The following is a 22,107-nucleotide window of genomic DNA, read 5'->3' on the forward strand; positions in this document are numbered from 1 at the left end:
CGATTAATGTAGCAAACTAATGCCGGGACCAAGGGACCTTTGGGAGGTCGTAGAATGTTTTCTTTGCGTCATGAACCCTCCGAACACTAAATGGTAGTAAAAACTCGGCTCCTTCAACTTGACTCTGTACTGGCGTGTACTCAAGGGGGAGCAATAGTTCCTTCAACTTGACTACTTTTGGTGAGATGGCTCTCCTCATAGAACTGGATTGAGAACTTAAATGTTGATATTTTGGATGAAGAAAGTTTTTTACTTTCTTCACATTTTTTTTTACAAACCTAAACACTGTTTAATAATCTAATGCTTCATATTAATATAAAAAAAGGAAATAAAATTCAAAATACGCTCCAGCAGATATAATGAAAGTTGAATTAATTTCCATTTCTTTTGGCCGGCTGTCAGCTGTATCATCAGGCCCCCATCAATCGAGTTCAAGTTCGCTACACTTCTTCGCCGCACGATTGCATATTTACTCGTGTGGAAACCGTTGCATCATTTACCGCTGGCAGATGATCGAAGCGCGGGACCGGTCGGTCGATCGTGTCTCGTGTGCGGTCGTGACCATCGCTAAAGGCAAACTTTCCCTTTTTTCCGTTGTTCATTTTCCACCAGCTGTGAGCGATTGCACCTTTGAAATGAAAAATTCAACGATTTTTTAAAAAGCAGAATTGTAGTCGTACTTTTCCTTCTGCCGAGCCTTCAAATGGGTTTATCTAGAAGGTCTAATCTATCACGCCATTAGCGGAACAGGTAATGGAAGCGTAATACAGCTCGAGTCAATACAATTATTATGGGAAAATATGCTTGTTTAGGATGTGTAATTCATTCCCGTCGAATGGATATTTTAACTAGCATTAAATAACATTTCCATCTAAAGATTCACCAACAATAAAAAAAGCAACTTCGTTATAAAAAAAGCCCATTAAAACGTTCACATACGAAGGGGTCCCCTTTGTCGTACGATGATATCACTCTATCGGTTGGAATCGATGCCTGAAATATTCATGAATGTCACCATTCGCATGTGTGGTCGGAAAGTGTTGGGTACGCGAGTGTTGGAGGAAAATTCGGGTCAATGGACGCGGGCACGATTGAGGTGGTCTCGCGCACACACACACACCTTCACACACAGGCACAGACCATCCGTAGGTCTGATGGTTCTTTTCTTCCGTGTGGTGAATTTTCTTTCCAATGGAAAAACCAACGAACCGAAAGCAAAATACAGCACAACGTCTCACGTGCACAGTCGCTCACTCTTTCACTCCTGCTCGTCGTGGGGTGGTTGGCGCTGGTCGTAAAAAGACCCACACCAGTATGGCTGTGTGGAGACCCTTTTTTCTTGGATTGGACCTGAATGCCGGAGTGCTGTAGAAAGTGGAAGGAAAAACTCATTTTTCTAAGCTTTAATAACATTTTTATTAGTTTTCTTTCTCGTTCCTCCGTTTTCCATTTCCTTACCATTTCCACCAAACGGTAGTGACCACAAAGTCTTATTTTCTTTTATATTTTTCTCGGTTTCATTTCAGCTCCCATTTGCCGTGAAGTGTGGATAGGATTCAATTTGATACGAAGTTTTACCAAGACTAGCATAACCGGAAGAGTTAACTGGGCTCTGGACGGGTACAGCAATCGGAGTGCAATTATTTGTGATATTTTATTTACTTATTTATTACTGAAACAATTGGTGAATTGATCTTTAGTGGTGATTTGTGTGATTGTGCTGTGTGATAAAGTAAAAAAAAAGTGGTAAAAGAATTCAACACTTTCTAAATCACAGCAAAGTTGAAGTGCAAAATTTATCCACTCGTTCCGTGGGGAATAGTGATAGTTTAGTAAAAGCGTGTGAGAAAACAACCCATTCCACATTATTATCATGGATTTTCGCTTCAACATGCATCCGCTGTTCCGGTCGCGGATTGTCCGGATAAACAACTCGCTGCTGCCGACCGGCTTCACCGCACAGTCTCGCCGTGTTGCACTGTAAGTAGAAATTTGGGAAATTTAAATCGCACATTAGTTTCTATTTGGCTTATCTACCAAATCGCCGGACAAGCAGGGAGGTTAATCTCTCATAGTTTTGGAACGCCGACGAAGCTAACGATCTGTGTGGGATGAAAATTGGCCTCTTTGTGTCTTCATTGTCCATTTGTTGGCTTTCCTCAACTCGATAACACAAATTACCTGCCGGCCTGTCAATAATGTTTCACTATTGTTTTCGGCATCGGTTCCAATTTTGAGGGTTTTTGTTTGGCACGTGCAGAAAAAATATGGGAAAATTATACGCCATTAGTGCGAAATGGTTTTGCTTTGTTGTGCCCGTTGTTTCGTACCTAAATGGGTTTAGATTTATTGCTCCATTGTTACGATCGCCGTTTTTCTGCAGGAGATTTGATGTTTATAAGTACTGGGACACAATGGAAAGTAGAGTAATTGGTGGGCAAAGTTATTTTTTGGCAAAAGTGCAAAACGTTTTCTCGTTTCATTCTTGTTTGAATACGACAATAAACCGCCCAATCAAATTCATTTTTGGTTTTGGGGATTACAATTGTTGATAATTTGGTTTATGCTATTGAATAAAAACCTCTGAGTCTGAGAAGATTATTTAAGGTATCTTAGGCATTTTATTTTTATTTTCTAGTGTACTAAGAGGCAAAAGGCATAAAGTCTATTGAGCAATTTATTAGCTTGTTAATTTATCAGTCAATACATTAAAATGGAAGCAGCTCCATGAGGATTTCTTGAAGATAAATTGACTAAAAGTCCTTGTGTATAATGTACAATGTCTTTTGTGTGTTGCCTCAACCAAGGTGGAGGAAAACTAAGAGTCCGTGAAGGATGTGGAGAGCAACGGAAGTTTAATAAACTTGAGACCTGTTTGGCAGGCCCAGAATTTAAATCCCATCTGGACCGTTTGCCCGTTATGTGGACTAACTATCCAGCTAAGCCATTAGATGGCCGGCGTGACCTACCAAATTGTTAAGCCAAACAGAAGAAGTGCTAAATAAACGTGAGCTATGTAATAATTATATATTTTTCGGTTGCCACATTCAAGTTACCCTTTACGTTATCAATTTCACATTTGTTTCGCTTGTTTCGCGATCAAAATCTTAGAAATTCTTTATTTATTTATTATTTTTAGTTTGAGAATTACGGCTTGGTGTCATATTCACAGCTATTCTTGAGCTGATTTTGTACAAATTTTTCAAGGCATTTCCTTCTAGTATTTTGCCTTCTCCCGTCCATGCACGGTTGGAAAAAATAATTTATAATTGTAGAAATTTTCCCTTGTGTAACATATATTATTTTGATTACTTTTAAGTCAGTAGTTTTTGCTTAATTATACAGACATTTTTCTCTGTTACTAATTGATAGCCAAACATTATTTGCCTGCAATTAAATGGCATACCTGTAAGAACATAATTCATTGTACAAATATTAGTCACTTTTGTCCCACTTATTTCCATATTTATTGCCATAATTACTGCACATTCAACATTAGGTTTTCCATAAAAGATAAAACAATCGATCGAAAAACGTTCTCAAGCTAAGCCGCCTTTATTCTTACCGTGCCGCACGTATGTACCCGTCGTACAGTTTAAACACGTGTTGGCGACCATATTTGCCCACTTCCAAAATTAGCGGCTCCATTAATCAAATCGCACCCCACACAGTAGGGAAGACCTGACTTGGCTTATACCCTCACGTCAACACCTCGTTCTCTAGTACGCACAACTACCACCGGGCGATGTTCGGAAATGACCACGGTACCCCCCTCCTGCTCTGTGCATGCTGATGAGCATTAACATGCGACGGCTGTTTCCGACACAATCCGGCCAAGCCCACGTGTATAAGATCGCGATCACTTTTTCGTGTAGTTTCGATTGAAAATTTAACCTATCACAAGCCCCTTCGAAATGGTGGCGAATGATTTATGACCACCGGAAGCACCGCCACGGGGTAGGTGTTAGTTTTTTCCTCGACTCTTGCTGGCGAAAGGGCTATCAAAATTCGATTATTACTCTTTTCCGGGAGGGGGATGTGATGTTGATTATGAAATTTGTGCAAATCTTGAGATTGATTTTCTCGACTAAGTGTTTAAAGTGCTCTCCCTTTTACTTCTTTCCATTTGGCAGCGATGCGACGGCACAGATATCGGAGATCATTAACACGGTCGGATCGATGTCGGCTCAGGCACAGGGCTTATCCGTACCGGTAACGACCGCTCAGAAGCTGCGCAACTCGGACCATCACATCTACCTGATGTTTGAGTCAAACGACAAAAAGTAAGCACACTATTCAATTTGATTTTTCCCTTGATTTTCTCCTTACTTTATTCCTGTACTAATCGCGCTCTTTATGATCTACCTCCCTTTTGCAGTGGTCTCGTCGTGGGCATACTGAAGGTGGGCCGCAAGTCACTGTACGTGTTCGATCCGTCCGGCGAGACGGTCAACGTGACGGCACCCTGTGTGCTGGACTTTTACGTGCACGAATCGCGCCAACGCGGCGGTCTCGGCCGTGAACTGTTCGAGCATATGTTACGCGAGGAAAACATACAGCCGGACGAGCTGGCCATCGATCGGCCGTCGGAGAAGCTGCTCGGTTTCCTGCAGAAGCATTACGGTAATTCCGGGATACCGATATAGAGCGAACGCTTATCGAGCGAGTCAGCGTGTGTAATGTTTGTTCGCATGCTTCCGATTCTTTTTTTAGGGCGCTCTTTCTGATTAGATGGGTTGGTTGGTTGTAGTGTAGTAGGTTGGAATTCATGGTGGTACGTTTAAATCACGCGACTTCGCTGCACTGCGCTATCACGCGCGGACACGCGAAAAGAGCACCTGGACGTAGAATAAATACATTTCCGCGGTAATAGATCTTGTGGCCTTAGAAGGACGGCTGCTTGACCTAGGGAATGGAGAATGTATTTCTAGATATTAATAGTTATATTTACAGAAGAGGATTTTATTAATATAACATGAAATATTTTTTTATTGTTCGAGGGCATAATAATCAGTAAGCTTGCCTGCAATTTTAAGAACTAATTTGAATTAGTTCATACAATGTAGTAACTCATGTCTGTTTATTTTCTCTCACAGGACTGTCAAAGAAGATTCCACAGATGAACAACTTTGTCGTGTACGAAGGCTTCTTCGCAAGCAAGGCTCAAAATTCTTCCGATATCGATGGACGTCGCATGCACATTACCGCTAGGTAAGTTTCACTTCAAAAATATCCTGAGGCGCCTTATCCCCAATACGTACGTAAAGGAGGACCCTCTAACGGTTGGATTAATCAGTACATGATTAAAATTGGGACGCGGTAGCGGGAGCTAGCTAACATTCGGCTAAAGCAAAACCGTCGGTATTAATCCTTCACTTCAATATCATCTCTCTTTCTTCACACGCTATCGACACCTGTTTAACCCTATAACCCTTAAACCCTAACTGTCCTTTCCCTACCCCAAAAACATACGCTACGGGTGATGCACATGGTGATAACGAAGCAGTCCTAACACAAATCTGTTCGGGCCAACGTTCACGACGACGGAGGAAAGACGTCGATCGACCTCGCAGACCCGAACGAACGTTGCACCGATGCCGATCATCGCCCAACCCCCCGTCGGTCGGTATGCGGCCAAACGGCCAACCTGCAGCATGGCACAGGTAAATTATCCCGTGTATGATCCGCGTACAAACATGATGTTCGTGGTCCAGGATTTAAATGTTGCGTGCGTAATAACTTCAAATATATGCACTTTAACTTTAGCTTAGCTTGTGCTTATTATTTTACGCTACCATCATCAGAGTGAGTGACATTAATCGCCTAACAAATGCAGGAAGTGAGATTAGATCAGCAGCAAAAATACCCTTTAAAACAATTGTTTGCCAACGATTGCGTGTGAAAAGTAAGAAATGGAATTATACCTAGCTCCAAAAACTGCTCTTCCGAAACCTTTAGTTTCTCAAAAGGGACGATTACTTTGGTGCTCAGAAAAGGAAAGAATTCACTAAAAATTATTCTCCTACTTCTTACGGTCATTACTGTCATCGTTTGAGTGAAATTGTTGCATGTTTCGCTTAACCGCCGGCAATCACGCTAAGCTGGAAGAAATCTGGGAATGTTTCCACAACAATTTATTTGTGGCACTTTCGTAGAAGGGTGATGGAGAACAATTTAAATAAATAGTTTATGTTTACTTTTGGAGCATAAAGAATTGTTAGGCAAGGTGCTAAGGTTCATATAACCCATTTTGAATTCTTTATTAGATTGTTTATCGGATTTTAACTCAAAATAGGCTTGTGTGCATTGTTCAACTTGCATTCCTTTCTTGAGATACTATCACAGTAAATCAATTTCTTTTTATCGTATTATTTCTGATTTATCTCTTATTCAAGGATAGGTTATTCGCGTCTCAAGGTATCGATAAGCTTATACCTCATCTTTTTAATTGCACTCTTTAATCGCACCGTGATCTATAAACTACGCGCAAGAAAGCTGTCACACAATCGATTACCTGCTCACCTATCCGGTAGGATGTCCGCCTCGTTTCGGTTTCAATTAGACGCCCACAACACTTCGCGGCTCTAGGGTTTAGCTTGCATCCAATTACCTTCCTACGCCCAGTTGTGATGGCCGGTAGGATAGCCTTCTTTGCAATAAATCGTCGTTCCGTCCAGTGTTTCCCCGGGTGCAATCGTTCTACCCATCGTACGAAGGACGTTCACTTTAAAGAACACCATTAGAAGAAACCAAGCGGCCATCAGTTCCGAAACAGTGCTGAAACTTAGGTGTTAGGAATCGTGGCTTGCAACGTGCTGCAACGTTGTGCGATACGATCAAATCGGATATCGTGCAAAGCAAGCAAACACACCTCACATGCCGTAGGGTCTTAAATTAAGGGGCATGTGAAATGACTGTAATTGCGCTTGTTTTTCACGGCGAAATCTTAATGAACTCGTACGGAAAAAGGTTCGGTCGATCCGCAGATTTCTAGATTACCTGATTGATTGCTCAGTTTCTTGGAATAAAAAGCTGAATGATCGATTGTTGCACGCGAAATGAAACGAGAATATGGAACATTCTTTGATGTGTGGAAGGAAAAATGAATGTCCTTGTTACGGTGTATTCTCTTGAAATTTTCTTCCACTGTTAAAAGAACATTAGCAGTCTTGTAGTGATCATCTTGCCCGAAAAAAAAGTACACCTCATCATGCAATCTAACCGTTGGTCATTTTATGATTGGACATTTTAAAGCGGTTGACCTCCTTTCTTCGAGCTTTCGTGGTTTGAAAATTTGAATATGGATACGTGACCACTCTCGCGTGAAACCATCACATGTAATGATGCAGAAGAACCTAATTTTGATTTGCATTCTTTGCTAGTGGTGCACTGCATGCAACAACCACTCAACAAAACCAAAACACAAAAAGCACAAAAATGCACCATCGGTATGTTGTTTTCGAAGTTACAGAAGCAAAACATGTCACAAAATATGGCACAGCCCCATTTCACTTTCATAAGAGGCACCGTTTTAATCAGGTCACGCGATGGCGTTGGATGTTTGTATCCTGCTGTGCTCTCGTTTTCAGAGTCTATTTTCATTACCATGACAGACAGTACACACCACTAAACGGCTAAGTGTTGGGTAGTAAATTAATAAAGCAATCACAAGCAGATGCATTTAACTACTCCATTAGCGGTACTTTACTGTGCTGTTTTTGCTTTTGTGTCTGCTTAATGTGACATTGTTTAATGATAATAGGAAAAGAAGCAAGCTACTAACCAAAATACCAAATTGAAATGATATCTGTTTAAAGCGCCTTAAGCTATGCAATTCGCTTTGTGAAACACCATGCGCCTCCATAATTTATGAAAATAAACAAAAAATTACTTTTTACAGTATGTTTGACATTTTAAAGCATTTTCCAACTTCTAACTAACTACCTTCTTCCATTATTTACAGATAATTCACAACAGTCCCACGGCAGTTTCAACAGAACCGAACAGGTAAAACACTAGTGGCAACAGGACGGCCCCAGCTTTCATGCACCAAATTGTTTTAAAATACATTAAATTAGCAAGGAGTTCAACATATATCGCTTTCTTATCTCGCTTTTGTCCTTCACATCCAACCACATACACACTAAGGGCGAATTCTTTGAATTGCTTTTCACCTTGGTTTTCGATCGCATTTCAGTTTGTTTTTGTTTGTTGTTTTAAATGTTTATTTTTATTTTTCAATTTCTTTTCAGCAATTTTACCTAAAACCGGCACACGGTACCGATTGGCTAGTTTATAAATTATGATGTACCTTTACTTCCACCAATGTTTTGGTCGTCGATTTATTCGTGTATTGAAATTTCGTCTACCGTTTAATAGACGCACTGCGATACCTGGACACCCACAAACTCTCACTCTCTCAGTCTCTCTCTCTCTCGTTATTGTGTTAAAGTACACGTATATTACTAATTAATTAATGCAGAAAAATTCGGAAATTTGGATCTAAATTAGTCTTCTTAAAAAGGACACGCAACGAGATGAGATTAAGCTTAAGATAAATGTTTCCTTGTTTAATATTAAGCAAATTGGCCGTTGTACCTTCATTCTCGATCGTGTGTGAAGGATTAATTGTTAACATAATTTATTTAAATTCCCGTTCCTTCCTTCTGTCACCGAGAGCTGCTCCGAAAGGTTTTCGCTCCGCTGATTCGGTTCCGATTTTTATTACAAACCGACCGGTTTGGTTTTCGTTTCCTTCTACACGTATTAATGATGTTTCAGTTATTCCGTAAAATAAGAAAATCCTCAAAATTGGAACAAGAACAAAAGAAGTAAAATAAAATCGCACATTCGTTCGCTTGTTTAATCCTCTGTCTGTTTGTTTTTGTGTAAGTATGGTTTTCTCTTCTTTGAGTACAGTTTTCTATGTGTTTCGGTTTAATTTTCTTCGCTCGTTTAAGGTTTTGTTCAGTAAAATCGGCATTAAACGCATGTTTCTCACCGATCGCAGACAGAAGAGCGTCATCATTGTAATTCATTATGCGCATAAACTCACACACATACACCTTTAGTAGCAGTAGTAGTGTAGTAGTGCATAAGTTACATAAAAAAAACCACCCAGTAGTGTGTAGTAGCGGTTTGGTCGCACGGTGAAAAATGGTTCGCTTTCTTTTCCCTATTTTTCCGCTCGCCCCGCGCCCTGTTTGCAGCACCGCTACTACTAACACCAATGCAGCTGCTAATGGGCACGCTAATGGCAGCAACAATGGTCACGCGGATGATGACGACGATCATCAGCACCGGTACGAGACGGATTCGATCGATGGTGGCGATGGTGGTGGTGAGGATGGGATGGACCAACGATTGGCCGATGAGATGCAACGCATCGAACTGCACCCGGTCGGAGCCGGCATCGGTACCGGTGGTGATGCGCCGAACGCACCATCGCACGCGCACGCGCTGGAAGTAAAGTTTGCCGATCAGCCGGAAACGCTACCATACGAAGACATTCCCGAGCCGGGCCCAGACCCGGATCCGTACGATTTTCATCCGCACCATCTCGAGCTGCACCACGACGATACGGACGGTGGTGGTTCACAGCGGGAGCATTCCTTATCGCCTCAATCTGTCAGCCAGCAGGCAACACCGGAACATCCGTCCGGTGGTGGTGATTACGGGATGATGGGTGGTATCGGCAGTGGACGAAAGCCGGCCCGGTATACCAAGCAGCATACGGGCCTGAAGAATATATCGTTCGGTGTTGGAGCGGCCGTTATGCCGAGCGGCAAGATGGAGTTTGATCAGGAGGAAAACGAAGGTTTCGGGTCGGTGAAGATCAATCGGCCGATTGGGAAGTCTGGTACGCGGGGTAGTCTGCACGACGATAATGAGTCAGTTTACTCGAATGGAAGCCAGCCGGGTGGTGGCAGTGGTGGACACTTTGATTTGAAGTTCTACCACAACAAGTTGTGGTAAGGCAGGAAGAAAAAAACGGTGAGGGAGGTGCAGTTACCAGAGAAAAATACACGGAGAAGAGATATGACGGTGAAGGACACAGGTTTGAAGTTGAAGTAGAATGTAGGAGATGCTAAAAATGATGCTTGAAATGATGAAGTGAAGTAGCTAGTGATGCGTACAAGAACAGGAAGCTTTGTTGAATGCTGAATCTTCCCGCCGCTTCTTGACAATTTTTGTTATGTAGGGCTTCCGGTGTTTGCAAGAGTGTTGAGTTTTTGTTGTTTGTAACCTTTTGTTGATATCGGTTAAGGACTCCTGTTAGCAATAGTCTGGTTTTTGCGCGTACACCCGTTAGTTTGTGTGGTTGTGTTTGATAGTTTTGTTAAGTTGTTCCTTTTCGCCAGCCATATTCTTCAACACCGCCATTTGCTTTCGTTGCAGCAATGTGCAGCAGGACTTTCTGAAGGATTACATTTTACATTAAGTGAGTCGTCGTAAGTCCCCCTTGATGGGGATGAGCTCATTTTTCGAACCTGAAACTCACATACACATGCTATATTATAGTGCGTAAGAAAATTACCAAATGAAGGAAGGAGAGAAATTCTAGTACATGAAGGTAGAAGGAACCAAACGCCTGTTACCTGCCAGATCTATACCGACATTATCAACACCATCGTGGTACAACAGACAGCAGATCGTTTACGTATATATTCAAACAGTCCCTTAGTGTGTAATGTATCTGTTTCGAAACACTCTCGAAAAAATATGCACTGCATTACAGTTGCAGTGTTCGTTTTAGTGGTAGAACTCTCCCCAATTTCCCTCGATATTGTGCAACGTCCTGATGTCATTCCAGTAGACAAGTGCGACAGAGTAGGTCGAGCTGCTGCTCAGATTCATGTAGGGAACGAAAATGTGTCGCATTCCACAGACCCATCCGCTTCATTCCCTCTACACGTATATCTACTTCTCTCGTATTCGATAATGGACTATGAATGGACGTTTTGAAAGAAATAAATCAAAAATCTGAAAGAAATGTTTAGTACTAACAATGAATATAGAAGTGTGTTTTCAATGCAATACAATTCGATATCAACTCGTGAAAGTTCCCTGAAAATGATGTCTGGAATATTCCAGACATTATTGAAAATGATGTCTGGAATATATCAAATATGTTTTGTACATTTTCTTCGTTTTGTTTCTAGAATTTTCCGCCTTCTAGAAACAATGTCTCGTAAAGTCGTCCTACAAACTGCAAGAGGTCGATCAACGTCGTCTGCCAATCCGAAATTGCGCCACATTAGACTGATGTATCCATCCATCCTGATGTTAGTAAAGGCTGTAGTCGGAACAGGAGATAACGCTTCGAGCTGCCAGAGCTGAGCTTGAAGAGATCATACTTTTTTTCAGCCCAACAGGAACGTCATATGGCAGAGACAATAGAAAGCATAAGTGTCGAGGATCTATAGACAACGGTCGCGACGGGTCTAGCTGGTGATTACTCTTCTATATCCCAAATTTTCTGTACCACGTTGCACGATGAGTATTTCCCGGATAGACCATCAACACGATTTCAAATGTCTTAAAATCGTTGCTGAAACTCGGCAGCCATCCAATGTGTCTATTCCGTGTTCAAATGACTTCATTCTACCATTTGAGGGAGCTTTGGAAAGCAAATCGTACGGGAACAAGTAAATTAGGCACTAATTTCACTACTTTTCTTAGCTTTTTGTTTTATTTTCGCTAAAACGTAAACGGAAACATCATTTCGTAAAATACTACCTAATCAGTATAACGCATACAAAGGTTTTGTTAATAAACAACGGTATTAAAGAAAATGCATAGTAATACGTAATTTGTGCGTATGTAAAAATGTTCTGTAAACAGTATTGTATTAAAAAGAGAGAGAGAGAATGTGTTCTTAAGAAAAATGTTTTGGAAAGGAGTATCGCAACAAAGAGAGATACAAGATATAGTCAAGATATAAAAGCCATATATGAAGAAAAAACTTAAAATGCAGAAGAAACAGTCTGTAACAGTAACGCGTACCACTTTAGAAGTAGCTTAATGGAAATTGTTTTTTGTTTGTTTGTTTGTTTGTTTGTTTGTTCTATTTTGGTAGGAAGCAACGGTTAGATCTATATCAGTTTTGTATTAGATTACTCCTATAAAGTCATGCAAATATGTTCTTGCTTTGTTTTAGGCGTGTTTTTCTTTGCCGAGTAGCATTTTTCGAATTGGCATTATGCTAATTGTTTTATGTCCTAATCTTACGGCGCAAAATTTACCTTTCTAATTGCTTTCGTTTGTCCATACCTTTCTCTCTCTTCGCCCCGTGTGTTGGTAAATATTTTCGTTCACAAAAAACACATAAAAAGCCCTCACTGTTTCACGTCAAGTAATAAGATTCCCCGTTTTCCTTTTTTCCTTACCACAATCCACCGTTTGCTTCGAAATCACAGGCGTGTGTCCCAGCGTGGTATGTGAAAATAACGCTTCACAACAAGTCATTCGCTTCAATTCCTAAAAGCATTTTTTTTGCTTGTTCTTCCTACATAAATGCCGTTTGTAGTATGTGTGTCGTTTTGTATAACAATGCTATAAGCTTACAAAGTAGGAAGAGACGTTAAGGCAGAGCTTGCATTAATTGCACTTGGCTATAACATGTATGATTCATTTTCGTTCGTCTATTTTGGGGGTTTTACCTTTCTTTTTACTTCATCTACTTTTCCCCAGATTTTAACTGGGTTTATACTCTTTCGATTAGCAGCAAAAAGCGGTTCACAATGGCTAATGAGTGTGTGCTATTAAATCGATAGACAATAAATGAACTTCGGAAGACACGATCAAATGTAGATATGAATAAGCACGTATCATATAAAAACATTGCGCGAACGGGATTTTCCTTTAAAACGCCCTTCACCAAGAGTCTAGGACGTTTGATCCTTCAGCCGTGACTGAGCGCGCGTAAGCTCTGAATCGGCCCGCACTCGATTGAACGCATCGGTTTTAACGAAATCAACTGTCGTGTACGGTGTGCGGCTTGTTTGAACAGCTGGCTTCGTGAGGGCCGCATCACCATCCCGATGGTGATGAAGATGATGATGGTGCCGAGATGATCCGGCTCCAACCATATCATGCACTAGGGAACTGCTAGAACCAACCACCGGATGATGATTGTGGTGGTTTGAATTGCTTCCGGCTGCGCCAACACCACCACCACCGATACTGCTCGGACCGGATGAGTAGATCGAGTTTTGGTTCGTTTTCTGCGGACTGTTCGAGTGGTCCAGATCGAGATATTGCAGGCGATCCTCGTTTTTACCGGCAGCGCGTGGTGATATGACCGACAGCTGTTTGCGAATGTGGAAAACGCAGTGAGAACAAGGACAAGAAAGAGCCATCCGATCCTTTACTTACCAGCGAAATGTTTGCATCCTGGGTATTGCCGTACGTGCTCTCGGTTGTTTGATTCGATGCGAGATTTAGCGAAACAGGTCCACCCTTTCGACGCATCGAGTTGGTACCGATCTAAGGAGGATGAGAAATTGTGGGAAAGACAGAATTAATATTACAATCTCGCAGTTCATCTCGCAGTTTTCCTTACCTTTGGAGTAGCCGGTTTCCGGGTACGATCGACCGTCGGAGGGCTTCTAGCTGACGATTGCTGACCAACAGCGCTACCCGCACTGGAAACCGGTATGGCCGGTGCGGGCGTTGTCGAACCGTTCCCACCGAGTGAAATCTGCTGCTTAACACCCTGCGTCACGGACTCGATCGATTTAGTAATATCGAGCGACGAGCGTGGCTTTAAGCGACGATTGATGGCCGGTGCTGATGAATCAGGCTGAAGAAAGGAAGAAAGTAAAATATAAATGAAGGAAAAGTTCTATCAATTGTCGACAATTCAAAACGTCAAACGACAATCACGAACTTGATCTTAATTTTTTTTCCCCAAAAATACATACCTGTTCGCTGAAATCAAATCTAAACACATTGCCCTCCACCTTGGTCGGGGCAGCGTTCGTGTAGCAATGGGGCCGGGGGCGTCCGAGCGTTCCACACTGACTGCCCGCCTGACTACCAAACTCACTGATCAGGTTCGGTGTGCTGGAGGCGACCAGATCACACTGACTGAGCGGTGACAGCAGATCCCCATCGGGCAGATGCATACTACTACCACCGGTGTACGGATGTTGATGGGAGCGTGGAATATCGTAGAATTGTTCGATGTGCTAGAAAGAAGAATAGAATTTAGTCACTATATTCGCAAAGATCGTCTCGAAACTCGAAAAGATGAAAATATTCGACTATATTTACCGCACTAGCTTCTCTCGGCCCGATGGCAGGAGACACATTCTCCGTATCGGAAGATATAATATCCTTTGTTCTGAAATGAAAAATGTCCTTCATTAGCGATCCCACTCAAAGACAGTCCATCCTCCTCCAATCGAACTCACTTTTCAATCCCCTCCAAGTTCATGCTCGCCCGTTTCGGCGGTCTCGGTGGTGCACCGGCCGGTCCCGGTACACTCCCATTTCCACCTTGAACCTGAGGCTTTTCCTCCGACGTGTTGGGAACTTTGGAAAAGCGCTGCACATACGTCCATCCGACGGCATCGTTTTCGATCGAACTATCCGACGGACGGGTACTTCGGTCGATCGTTCCACCCGTCGCACCAGCTCCACCACGATTCCCATTCGCACCCTCTCTTCCACTGCGCGACCCTTCCCCCGGTGAAGCTGCGGTCCATTCGTCATCCGTAAATACGCTTTCGGAATCGGATGGACTCGATTTACCGCTACAGATTGGTAGTCCAGCACCCGCTTTGCTTGCAACGGATCCTCCCGAACCCATTACAAGCGATGAAGGGCCACCGGACGATCCTGCCAGCTGTCCTCCACCACCAACATTGCTTCTCTTTGGTGAGTACGGTTGCTCGTTGTTGACGAGATTGAAGCCAATGTTGGTGTGACTGCGCGGTGTTTCGTAGAACCGTGGATCAAGTGAGTTTAACGGTGTTACCGGACTGCCCGAGTAACATTCACTGATCGGTATGTACGGGCCGGACGAGGTGCTCAACGCTGGAGATGGTTGTTCCGGTCCACTATCGAACGCACTCGTCGATGGGGTACGTTCGGTTAGTTTAAGATTTTCCGGGATCTTCTTTCCACTGCGCTGGTGCTGCTGCTGCTGCTGCTGTTGTTCGATGTTTAGTGATTGGGTACGCATATGATGTACCATGGGACCTGACCCGATACCATTTGCGGTAGTCGAAGCGGATGATGATGGTTCACCATTTTTCGTCCACGACGGTTTACCACGCAACGATTGGGAACGTTCAATAATGACGTCCAGGTTCGAGTACGCTTCGGCCGCATTTGATGCGGGCTGGCCGAGCTTCGCTTCGCAGATGATCGTCTCCCGGTTGGTGTAATCCATCGAACGGAAGCCCATCATTTCCTCATTCTGATACGTGCCGTACGGATTGTACGCTGCTGGCGTACGCTTTTGCTGCTGCTGATGCTGCGACTGTTCCGCAGTTACTTCACCCGCAACCGAATGATTCAGCATGGTTGTTTCAGTTTCGTTTGACACGTCCGTTTCCGTTGCTGTTGCGCCATTGCTCGTCGTTGATCTTCCCGGAGGTTTCGTCTCGACTACCGTGTCCGCCATATTGATCGCCTCAGCCATATTGATTGCGCCGATGTTATAATCTAAGTAAAACAATGGATAAAAAAGCATCCCGAACCAATATCATTTAGCTGCAGAAAGATCATATCGGGAGGGGCAAGTTGCCTTACTTACATGGCCGATCGTCGACGGTTTGCGTTTCCTGCAGGCTGCACACCTGACAGATACAGTTCACCCATCCGCGCATGTCTTCCTCGGTGTCCGCGGCCAGATAGTACGTGCGGGTTGGCGTTTTCACGTCAAACATGTGTGCGTACTTTTCCTTCTGCCGATCGAGCCGTAGCCCAGCGTCCACTTGTTCGCACTGGTCCAGATCGATGATGCCCTTCAGCTTACGGCATTTGCGGTCGGTGTAGTACTCGAGAAAGAACTGACCGGGCAGCTCACCCTGCTTGAGCGTGAACCAACGCCTTCGCCATCGCTGTTGTCGACAAAGCAGAAACGAGAAGAGCCAACAATAAGCAACATAAGAAAGAGACGACTAGAATGAATGGATCGTGGATCGGATGGGCATGTAGGTTGCGGTCCACAGTGTGACATATTTATGGTGAACAATAGGAGGGAGGCACACACCCCCGATCGGGTATCTCTCCCCGGAAACTTGTGGATTGTTTCTCTTCGAACAACGGCATATAGCGGCGATGACATAATTTCTGCGACTTTCTGTTCAGATTCGGTGAAACGGGGAAAACGTGCCTGCTTGTTTCTCAACCAACTCAACCAACCAACCACAACATCACAACAAATCGATAAACAAACACACTTTGTACGCAAGACAGATGTGAGCAGAATGCGAAATGAATCATCCAATATGGGGAGAAGCCTATACACTGCCAACTGTTCCTCGTTTCCGGTGAGGACTGAGAACATTAAAAAGAACTGACCACATTATGTTTCTCCCCTGGCGTCCACAGAAATCATACCTATGATGTGATGTTTACGCTTACTGTTTCACAGTAATAAAAAAATGTTTTCACTCTCTCCTTCGAACCGGATTTGAACCAGTGACCTATGGATTACTATTTTATGCTGTGGCTGTATTCTACACCACGCACATCTTTCTACAGTCCACCGCTCTACCAACTGAGCTATCGAAGGCACACGAACAAAGTCGCTCACAACGCGAACGTATTCACTGAAACAACAAACGACACTCTTTATCTCTACCACCTCCTCCCCGTCACGCCACATCAGACGGCAACATCAGCATAAACCTGCCCCACACAACATACGTCTATGTGTGTGTGTGTGTGTGTGTGGGTATGCGAAGTTCCCTCACCTATCAAACACTGACCAACAGGCGAGCAGGCGCGCTGTGAGTGTGCGACGACCGAGCGTCGATGAACCTAGCCGAAGCGAACCGTTTACTTGAATGAACGGCGAAAACTGTCTTTCATTAGCCCGAGACACACAGTCCGGCAGCATTGAAAAAGTGAATGGACAACACACGCGCTAACGCCCTAACCCCGACAGTTTGCGCGCGCGTACTTGTCCCCCAGCTGCTTGTCAACCCCCCAAACCCAAAAACCGATCCCTTCCCAAAGCGCACGTTTCAAACCCTACTGAGGGTGGGATAGTCTAAAGTGGAGCTATTTTTAGTTGAGATCGGACATTTAGTTCGCGGGAGGTCAGTTCTCCGGGTGGATCATTCAGATCCAGCGATCTTCTGTGCAAAAGGGAAACTCGCGTGGATAAACATGCATCAAGGCAATGTGGCATTTCCAAAAACATCAGCACAGCTGCTGATTGGATGAATGGATGAGCAAGATGAAGTCGATCTGCCCTCCGGCAAATGATCAGCGATCATCAGCGTCAGTAACGGCAGCATTCCAATTGCAATTGAGTGGATCAAACGATGTAGACACGATTGGAAAAGCAAGATAACGGCCTCCACATACACATTCCCTGTTGGGTTTGATGATGGGACAGCAGAAACCAAACGACTCGCGCGTCTCGCTACTAATTAAGCTGATCCGTGCTTGACAAAATGGAGCATCGGGTTCCGAAAAAGAATACAAATTGGGTGTCTTTCCTACCCATACAAGCTTATACTTGCGGATGCACGATGATTGCTGTTGGATGATCTTACTGGCACTGGACGGCTTGGTCCCGTTTCGTAATTAAAGGCACGGGTAGCATTCGGCAGCAGCAGTTGATCGAGAATAAGATCAGCCTAACGAATGTCAACGGTTTGTTCTTAAATCGAAAGCAATTTGTGAAACAAGTGATTAATATAGGCTTTCCATGCAGTGTACGAAGACAAATGAATGGAACAAGTATCATTGTCGAAAGAAAGTTCAATTTTAATTAAAGATTCACTGTTACAGCTAATCTTCATCAGACAAATGTTGAAAAATGTTTTTGTAGATTTTAACTTAAACATTTTTCCTCTCGAAACTATCTTAACGAAGGCAAATAGTAAAAACAATTATGTCACAGTCGAATAAAAGAAAATAAAACTCAAAATAATACAAAATTGTTTTGAATTTTTTTAAATAAATTATATTAAAAAGGTCTCCAAAAAAGGGTATTTTAGGAGAAAGAAAAATAGAAAAAAATTATATGGCGTTCAAAATGAGAGCTTTTTTTATGCTCAATGTAATAACATCATCTAACACCATGACATTTCAGTCAGTTGAGCATCTGCTTAATCAACGTCAAGTCATCATGAGCTGATTGTTCGCTATCGTACCTGATGTGAGGCAAACAAGGGTCTAATAAGATAGTTAAGTAGATAATAGATGGATAAAATCACACATTTTTACACACACATGAATACAATAGTTTAGAGTATTATTTTAGAATTATGCCAATTTTCTTTTTGGCTTCTAAGCCACGCCGGCCATCTAATGGTTTACTCGACTTGCAAGACTACGTAGTTGTATAGTCATGCCTCGTCGTTCCGGGGGAACAGTCCCCAATGAGATTTGCTCCCTGAGCCCAAATATACCACCCATACATGAAAAATGGAAACAAATGCATTCAAATTTTCATCCCTCCTGAAACCCCTCCACTAGGAACCATAAACACATTAAAATACGTTTCATAACGGCGCTAATTAGGTTAATTGAGACCTCTAATTAAACCAACAAAATAGGTTAATTACAATTCATGCCATCAATCACCATTTTACAACATTGATCAACACTATTTAATTACCCAAAAATTTCTAGACATAACAGTTTTTTTTTTTCAAACTAAAAACGATTGAAAATAATACGCAGACTAACCTAACCCACGTAAAATGGAACAATATTAGTTTAAAGGTCATCGAAATTTAATGCGTCGTTCGTTTCTCCTACGCCTCGAAAAATTGCGTTGAATATATAATGTTAAAAGTGAACTTGTGAACAAAACGATCGTTTGTTTACGGTACACCGGGTTCTCACCCTCCCCCTCCCTTCGACCAGAGGTCGGTCTCTCATTGGGGGTCGCAAATTGCGTTGAACGTCGGAATTGCATCTCCCGACTTCCGAACCTTTGAGCAAGCATCATCAAGTGATCTGGTGAGGGGGATGTTGTCAAGAGCTTCGCTTTTCATTGAGCCCGTTATCAGGTTCGATGCGGGCTAGTGCCGCTGGAAGGATGAGACCAGACCTTCAGACCAGTAGTATTTATTTATTTTTTTTTACAATGAAAAGGACGGTTAAGAAGAGCACAGCAATTGTAGGCAATCGTCGCGATAGCATCATCAACGACGGGGAAGATTCATCTCATCATTGTGTGCCGACGACGCCGGCCGACGCCGGTCGACGCCAACGATACGGGATTATGGCGCACAAAAAGGCGAACACTGCTCGTTACAACGTTTGTCGTTTGTGTTGGCGAGTTAGCGAGACATATGCAACACTTGAAATGGTGATGAGTCCTCCGTCCACTGATCACTTGTCGGGGGACGCTTCAACAAATCGCTTCACTGATTTGCTCCACTTGTGTGCGTTCGATAAATAAGGCAATAAATCGAAAAAGAGCTTCAGCCGGAGCTTAATCGGCTTGTTATTGAACTAGCGCTAATGCGCCCGTACTATGACGCGTTGAGATCTAATCCACGTATCGAATGTCTGGTGTACATTTGATCCGGCATCTGGAGGGGGTTCTATTTCATTGGACTTTCAGAGTTCCGGTTAGCTGGTTCGTCCAGGTCAGTCAACGTAGTTAAATGCATTCATCCATCGAATGAGGTTAATCCCGATGGCACACAGGTCCATTTACGTGTTTAAGCGTTCCATCTTTTATCGATTTTGATAACAGGTGCAAAATAAGGTTAGATCTACTGATGTGATCTTACCCTTGCCTTTTATTTATAAAAAACATTCACGCCTTACTCTTCCCTCTAATTCCATCGCACGCACGCAAACGTACTTCTCAACCTGGGTGGGCCACATCCACCATCGACGGAAGAATATTCGAACCGGATCACCACCGAGGGAGAGAGGATCATCTCCCAACGGGGTCCACATACCAGAGCTAAGGCAGAGCCGGGCGGCCAAGATCATAGGGCGTAAAAGCCGCACAAGCGAAGAACACGGGGAGGAACGGGAGATTCACTGCGTGATCGTTTCTCGTATTTCGACAACCTTCAATGTTGTGGGGTGTGTTTCCTCTCCCGTATTTTTTTTTTCTTTCTTAAATACACGGATATTATGATGGGTATCTAATTAGATGGGTTTGCTGCTTTGCGAGCTGGATCGAGATTGGATAGAATTGAGAGTTGGCTAGTTGGATGATGAGGATGGTGGGAAAATTAGGAACTTGATCCCATCGAGAGAAATCGTAGCAAAAGAACAGAGTTTCTCATACGGAAATGGATCAGTTTCTCTATCGCAAGACGTAGAAAAATGTATAAATGGTAATGCAGGATTATAAGCATTGCAAGTTAATTCCATTAGTAACTTAAACAACAATCAAGTACAGTCCCAAAGGAACGATTGTTTTGAGTGAAAGTGTTGGATTAAAAACAAATTTATCAATATTTTTCCACATTCAACATTTATTCCAATTTTTCAACTAAAAACTGCATCTTTAGCAGCACACCAAGGTGCGAACACCAAGGTAAACACCAAGGTGTTGTAAAAAGTTTACAACTTATTTGAAAGCCCAATTCATTATTCTCTCATGAGCCATGTAAAAGGGCAACACCCTATCTCTTCATCAAAATATAAGCATCCCTTTGATGTAAAGAGCTGTTTATGATCGTCCAGCAATGAAAAATTAAATGACACTTTTCATGTTTCTTCACATTCTAGCATCGAAGCTGGGCAAAGATCGTTTCCTACCGAATCGAGCGATCACCTCACGCTTGCCATGATTTTACCATGGCGTTAATCTCAGCAGCGCCTACTCTAGAGGAAGGAAAAAAACTACAACACTGTACAGCAGCCACCTTTTTTCCAATCATCATGATGAGTCTTGTACCGCACACACCGTGGAACTCGCGCGTGCGGTCAAGGTCGGTACAATTTGCCATATTCCCGGAGGCGTGCGAATCCTCGCGAATCGACCAAATTGAAAAAAAAAGCGTTGGGGGGGATGGGGGTTGCGTTTGTGATTGCGATTGGAAAGACGAGTGTGTAGAAAAGAAGGGGAGAATGGGGGGTAGATGTGCAAGCGAATAATAAATATATGCTGGTGACTCACCGCACGCCAGATACGTTTCGTCGGTGGCGATTTGATGAGCCATCCTTCGTGGTAGACCTCTTTATTCGTTGTCGCCATCTGGCCTCACTTGCTGCGCGTCGAGGATAATAATTCCTCAATAGTGTAGGGTGTCAGTGGCGAAACCGTGGCCGGCTGCTGTCTGCGGATTCTGCTTTCACACGTTCTTCTTAGTGCGGGTTGGCGAGCTGCCTGTTAAATGTCGCCTTCAAGATGTTCGGGATGTCACCACTTCTATTGCTTGCTGTTGCTGCATTTGGACAACGAAATGCTTGCTTCGTTGCCTCTTCTTTCCTATCGATACTATTGCTTTGCTTTTCGATTATTACGTCTTTCAGAATGGATTGTCCCCTCATTCGCACCTTCTATTATGAGGTGAGCGTCGTTCGGGTGTCTGCTTTGGGGGAGAGCTGATAGTTTCGTTCTAAACGACCACCATCGACGATCGATCGAATGCCCGCGACCACATTATTATAATTATGTTTTTATATTCTGACGCTTGCACGTTGCTTTCGCTTTTTCTACAGGCACTTTGTGTGTATGTGTGTTTTTGTGGTTGGATTCAGTGTGGAAGAAGGCTTTATTTTCTAGTGCCGGGTGCTGTCGTCCACGCCCATCATCGTCACCCGAGGACAGGGCGAACAGGTCGATTTGTTTGCGATGATCTTGTTCTGGCGATTAATCTCCCCCTTTTGCTACACTTCCAATGCTCGTCCGCGGAGTAGGCGATGGGCGATGAAGCAATCGATGGCGGTGATTTGCAAGACCTGCTGGGATGGTTGTGTGGTGTTGTTGTTGAT

The 22,107-nt window shown here is 43.3% G+C and overlaps 2 protein-coding genes and 1 non-coding gene across 3 annotated transcripts; 1 reads left to right on the plus strand and 2 right to left on the minus strand.

Moving 5' to 3' along the window:
* Positions 1-1,852: 1,852 nt before the first annotated feature.
* Positions 1,853-9,975, plus strand: LOC126563622 (alpha-tubulin N-acetyltransferase). The gene is made up of 7 exons (XM_050220267.1): positions 1,853-1,980; positions 4,134-4,283; positions 4,379-4,623; positions 5,097-5,211; positions 5,507-5,663; positions 7,964-8,007; positions 9,210-9,975. The coding sequence occupies exons 1-7, from the start codon at positions 1,874-1,876 to the stop codon at positions 9,973-9,975; spliced, it is 1,584 nt and encodes a 527-aa protein (XP_050076224.1). The 5' UTR covers positions 1,853-1,873.
* Positions 9,976-12,864: 2,889 nt separating this feature from the next.
* Positions 12,865-21,372, minus strand: LOC126561572 (protein daughter of sevenless). The gene is made up of 8 exons (XM_050217803.1): positions 21,290-21,372; positions 15,767-16,073; positions 14,418-15,675; positions 14,278-14,347; positions 13,926-14,192; positions 13,565-13,804; positions 13,378-13,488; positions 12,865-13,310 (listed from the first exon to the last, which is right to left on the minus strand). The coding sequence occupies exons 1-8, from the start codon at positions 21,365-21,367 to the stop codon at positions 12,888-12,890; spliced, it is 2,754 nt and encodes a 917-aa protein (XP_050073760.1). The 5' UTR covers positions 21,368-21,372; the 3' UTR covers positions 12,865-12,887.
* Trnay-gua (transfer RNA tyrosine (anticodon GUA)) lies at positions 16,634-16,750 on the minus strand. The gene is made up of 2 exons: positions 16,714-16,750; positions 16,634-16,669 (listed from the first exon to the last, which is right to left on the minus strand). It is a non-coding gene; the product is annotated as a tRNA-Tyr (tRNA).
* Positions 21,373-22,107: the final 735 nt, after the last annotated feature.

This window comes from Anopheles maculipalpis, chromosome 3RL (genome assembly GCF_943734695.1).
Source record: "Anopheles maculipalpis chromosome 3RL, idAnoMacuDA_375_x, whole genome shotgun sequence".
Lineage (NCBI taxonomy): Eukaryota > Metazoa > Arthropoda > Insecta > Diptera > Culicidae > Anopheles > Anopheles maculipalpis.

What these genes read in the sequence shown, in the direction of transcription:
- LOC126563622 (XM_050220267.1), top strand. Translation starts at nt 1,874, where the DNA reads ATGGATTTTCGCTTCAACATGCATCCGCTGTTCCGGTCGCGGATTGTC. An exon ending in TTTGAGTCAAACGACAAAAA is followed by an intron (nt 4,284 to 4,378) that starts GTAAGCACACTA and finishes TCCCTTTTGCAG; the next exon opens with TGGTCTCGTCGTGGGCATAC. An exon ending in TTTCCTGCAGAAGCATTACG is followed by an intron (nt 4,624 to 5,096) that starts GTAATTCCGGGA and finishes TTTCTCTCACAG; the next exon opens with GACTGTCAAAGAAGATTCCA.
- LOC126561572 (XM_050217803.1), bottom strand. Translation starts at nt 21,367, where the DNA reads ATGGCGACAACGAATAAAGAGGTCTACCACGAAGGATGGCTCATCAAA. An exon ending in AACTTGGAGGGGATTGAAAA is followed by an intron (nt 14,348 to 14,417) that starts GTGAGTTCGATT and finishes TTTTCATTTCAG; the next exon opens with AACAAAGGATATTATATCTT. An exon ending in GGAAACCGGCTACTCCAAAG is followed by an intron (nt 13,489 to 13,564) that starts GTAAGGAAAACT and finishes CATCCTCCTTAG; the next exon opens with ATCGGTACCAACTCGATGCG.